At 55.5% G+C, this 3,686-nt stretch overlaps 1 protein-coding gene across 1 annotated transcript in view; it reads right to left on the bottom strand.

The window, feature by feature from the left end:
- GTF2F1 (general transcription factor IIF subunit 1) overlaps positions 1–3,278 on the bottom strand; it is a gene marked incomplete at its 3' end in the record, with an annotated part of 6,475 nt that extends 3,197 nt beyond the window's left edge. Inside the window, exons 1-2 of the mRNA XM_041425064.1 lie at positions 3,019–3,278; positions 1,320–1,490 (exon numbers count right to left, since the gene is read on the bottom strand). Coding sequence (XP_041280998.1) covers positions 1,320–1,490; positions 3,019–3,224 — 377 coding nt within the window. The remainder of the gene's footprint in view (positions 1–1,319; positions 1,491–3,018) is intronic.
- Between the last annotated feature and the right edge of the window lie 408 nt (positions 3,279–3,686).

Raw genomic sequence — 3,686 nt, 5'->3', positions numbered from 1 at the left:
TGGGGGGCTCAGAGGGATTTTGGGGGGATTTTGGGGAGATTTGGGGGGTTTTGAGGGGGTTTGGGGGGCCTTTGGGGAGACTCAGAGGGGCTGGGAAGAGATTTAGGGGTCACACCCAGATTTTTGGGGTCACACCCAGATTTTTGGGGTCCCCCGGGGGATTTTTGGGGTCCCCCAAGCTTTGGGATCCCGCTCAGATTTTGGGGTTTCCCCCACGGATTTTGGGGTCCTGCCCGGGATTAGGGTCGGGATTTTGGGGTTGGGATTTTGGGGTCACACCCAGGGTTTTGGGGTCAGATTTTTGGGGTCCCCCGGGGGATTTTTGGGGTCCCCCAAACTTTGGGATTGGGGGGCTCAGAGGGATTTTGGGGGGATTTTGGGGAGATTTGGGGGGTTTTGAGGGGGTTTGGGGGGCCTTTGGGGAGACTCAGAGGGGCTGGGAAGAGATTTAGGGGTCACACCCAGATTTTTGGGGTCCCCCGGGGGATTTTTGGGGTCCCCCAAGCTTTGGGATCCCGCTCAGATTTTGGGGTTTCCCCCACGGATTTTGGGGTCCTGCCCGGGATTAGGGTCGGGATTTTGGGGTTGGGATTTTGGGGTCACACCCAGGGTTTTGGGGTCAGATTTTTGGGGTCCCCCGGGGGATTTTTGGGGTCCCCCAAACTTTGGGATCCCGCTCAGATTTTGGGGTTTCCCCCATGGATTTTGGGGTCCTGCCCGGGATTAGGGCTGGGATTTTGGAGTTGGGATTTTGGGGTTGGGATTTTGGGGTCACACCCAGATTTTTGGGGTCCCTGCTGAGGGTTTTGGGGTCCCCCAAGCTTTGGGATCCCGCCCAAATTTTAGGATTTCCCCCATGGATTTTGGGATCTTGCCCGGGATTAGGGTTGGGGTTTTGGAGTTGGGATTTTGGAGTAGGGATTTTGGGGTCAGGGTTGGGATTTTTGGGGTCACACCCAGGGTTTTGGGGTCAGATTTTTGGGGTCCCTGCCCAGTTTTTGGGGGTCCCCCGGGTACTTTTGGGGTAACCTCTCCCCCTCCTCCTCGGCCTCCTCGGCCGTCAGCGTGCAGTGCCGGGCCAGGGGGGTGAAGGGTCAGGGTTGGGGTTTTTGGGGTTGGGGTTTTTGGGGTCACCCCCAGGGTTTTGGGGTCAGATTTTTGGGGTCCCTGCCCAGTTTTTGGGGGTCCCCCGGGTACTTTTGGGGTCACCTCTCCCACTCCTCCTCGGCCTCCTCGGCCGTCAGCGTGCGGTGCCGGGCCAGGGGGGTGAAGGGTCAGGGTTGGGGTTTTTGGGGTCCCCCGGGTATTTTTGGGGTCACCTCTCCCACTCCTCCTCGGCCTCCTCGGCCGTCAGCGTGCGGTGCCGGGCCAGGGGGGTGAAGTTGAACCAGTTCCTGACCGGGAAAGCCTCGAAGGCGCCGTCGGGGCATTGCGTGAAGATGTAATAGGAGGCGTTCTCGGTGACACCCCCCTTCTTCACACCCCGAAACCTGCCGGGGGGAGGCCGGGGTCACCCCGAAATCTGACAGGAATCACCCCAAAAAGACCCCAGGAACACCCAAAAAAATCCCGAGAGAAATAGCCCAAAAAACCTGAGAGAAACACCCCAAAATCTGACAGGAATCACACCAAAGATACCCCAGGAACCCACAAAAAAATCCCGAGAGAAATAGCCCAAAAAACCTGAGAGAAACACCCCAAAAACTGACAGGAATCAGCCCCTTCTTCACACCGCGAAACCTGCCGGGGGGAGGCCGGGGTCACCCCGAAATCTGACAGGAATCACCCCAAAAAGACCCCAGGAACACCCAAAAAAATCCCGAGAGAAATAGCCCAAAAAACCTGAGAGAAACACCCCAAAATCTGACAGGAATCACACCAAAGATACCCCAGGAACACACAAAAAAATCCCGAGAGAAATAGCCAAAAAAACCTGAGAGAAATCACCCCAAAAACCTGAGAGAAATATCCCAAAGAACCCGAGAGAAACACCCCAAAAACTGACAGGAATCAGCCCCTTCTTCACACCGCGAAACCTGCCGGGGGGAGGCCGGGGTCACCCCGAAATCTGACAGGAATCACCCCAAAAACCTGAGAGATACACCCCAAAAACTGACAGCAGTCAGCCCAAAAACTGACAGTAATCACCCCAAAACCTGACAGCAGTCAGCCCAAAAACTGACAGTAATCACCCCAAAACCTGACAGCAGTCAGCCCAAAAACTGACAGTAATCACCCCAAAACCTGACAGCAGTCAGCCCAAAAACTGACAGTAATCACCCCAAAACCTGACAGCAGTCAGCCCAAAAACTGACAGTAATCACCCCAAAACCTGACAGCAGTCAGCCCAAAAACTGACAGTAATCACCCCAAAACCTGACAGCAGTCAGCCCAAAAACTGACAGTAATCACCCCAAAACCTGACAGCAGTCAGCCCAAAAACTGACAGAAATCGCCCCAAAAACTGACAGCAGTCAGCCCAAAAAACCTGAGGGAATCACCTCAAAAAACCCGAGAGAAATACCCCAAAAACCTGAGAGAAACACCCCAAAAACTGACAGGAATCACCCCAAAAACCTGACAGAATCAGCCCCTTCTTCACACCCCGAAACCTGCCGGGGGGAGGCCGGGGTCACCCCAAAATCTGACCCTGCCCCCTTTCCCGTTGACCCTGAGCAGCCAGGGCTGATCCTCGGCCCGGAATTCCCGCAGCACGATCCCGTATTTCCCCATTTCCCAAAAACCCCCAAAACCTCCAAACCCCAAAGCCTCCAAACCCCAAAAACCCCAAACCCCAAAACCCCAAATCCCAAACCCCAAAAACCCCAAATCTCAAATCTCCAAACCTCCAAATCCCAAAGCCAAATCCCTGCTCCTTTCCCACCCCAAACCCAAATCCCATTCCTCAAACCCCAAATCCTGCTCATTTCCCACCCCAAAAACCCAAATCCCAACCCCAAAAACCCAAATCCAAACCCCAAAAACCCCAAATCCAAACCCAAAAACCCCAATTCCCACCTCCTGCCCCCTTTCCCGTTGACCCTGAGCAGCCAGGGCTGATCCTCGGCCCGGAATTCCCGCAGCACGATCCCGTATTTTTTCCTCCGCGCTTCCTCGCGCAGCCGCCGGTGGAACTCGCTCCCCGCGCCCGACTCGGGCAGCTCCTCCTCGGCGTAGATGCGCTTGTTGCTCATGTCCCGCTCCATCCTGGCCTGTGGGGGCATGATCCTAAATCCCAGAGGCCCCAAATCCCCTGATCCCAAAGATCCCAAATCCCTGGGATCCCAAATATTCCCAAAGATCCCAAATCCCCCTGCCAAAGATCCCAAATCCCAAAGATCCCCAAATCCCTGAGATCCCAAATCCCAGATCCCAAACCCCGCTGCTGCTGATCCACATTTGGTGTGGATGCGCTTGTTGTTCATGTCCCGCTCCATCCTGGCCTGTGGGGGCATGATCCTAAATCCCAGAGGCCCCAAATCCCCTCATCCCAAAGATCCCAAATCCCTGGGATCCCAAATCCCTGAGATCCCAAATCCCTGATTCCAAACCCCGCTGCTGCCAATCCACACTCGGCGTGGATGCGCTCGTTGCTCATGTCCCGCTCCATCCTGGCCTGTGGGGGCATGATCCTAAATCCCAGAGGCCCCAAACCCCCTAATCCCAAAGATCCCAAATCCCCTGGT

This window comes from Onychostruthus taczanowskii, unplaced genomic scaffold (genome assembly GCF_017590055.1).
Source record: "Onychostruthus taczanowskii isolate IOZ18803 unplaced genomic scaffold, ASM1759005v1 scaffold860, whole genome shotgun sequence".
NCBI lineage: Eukaryota > Metazoa > Chordata > Aves > Passeriformes > Passeridae > Onychostruthus > Onychostruthus taczanowskii.
Note: the sequence above shows the minus strand (reverse complement) of the source record. Positions and strands in the feature narration are given on the sequence as shown.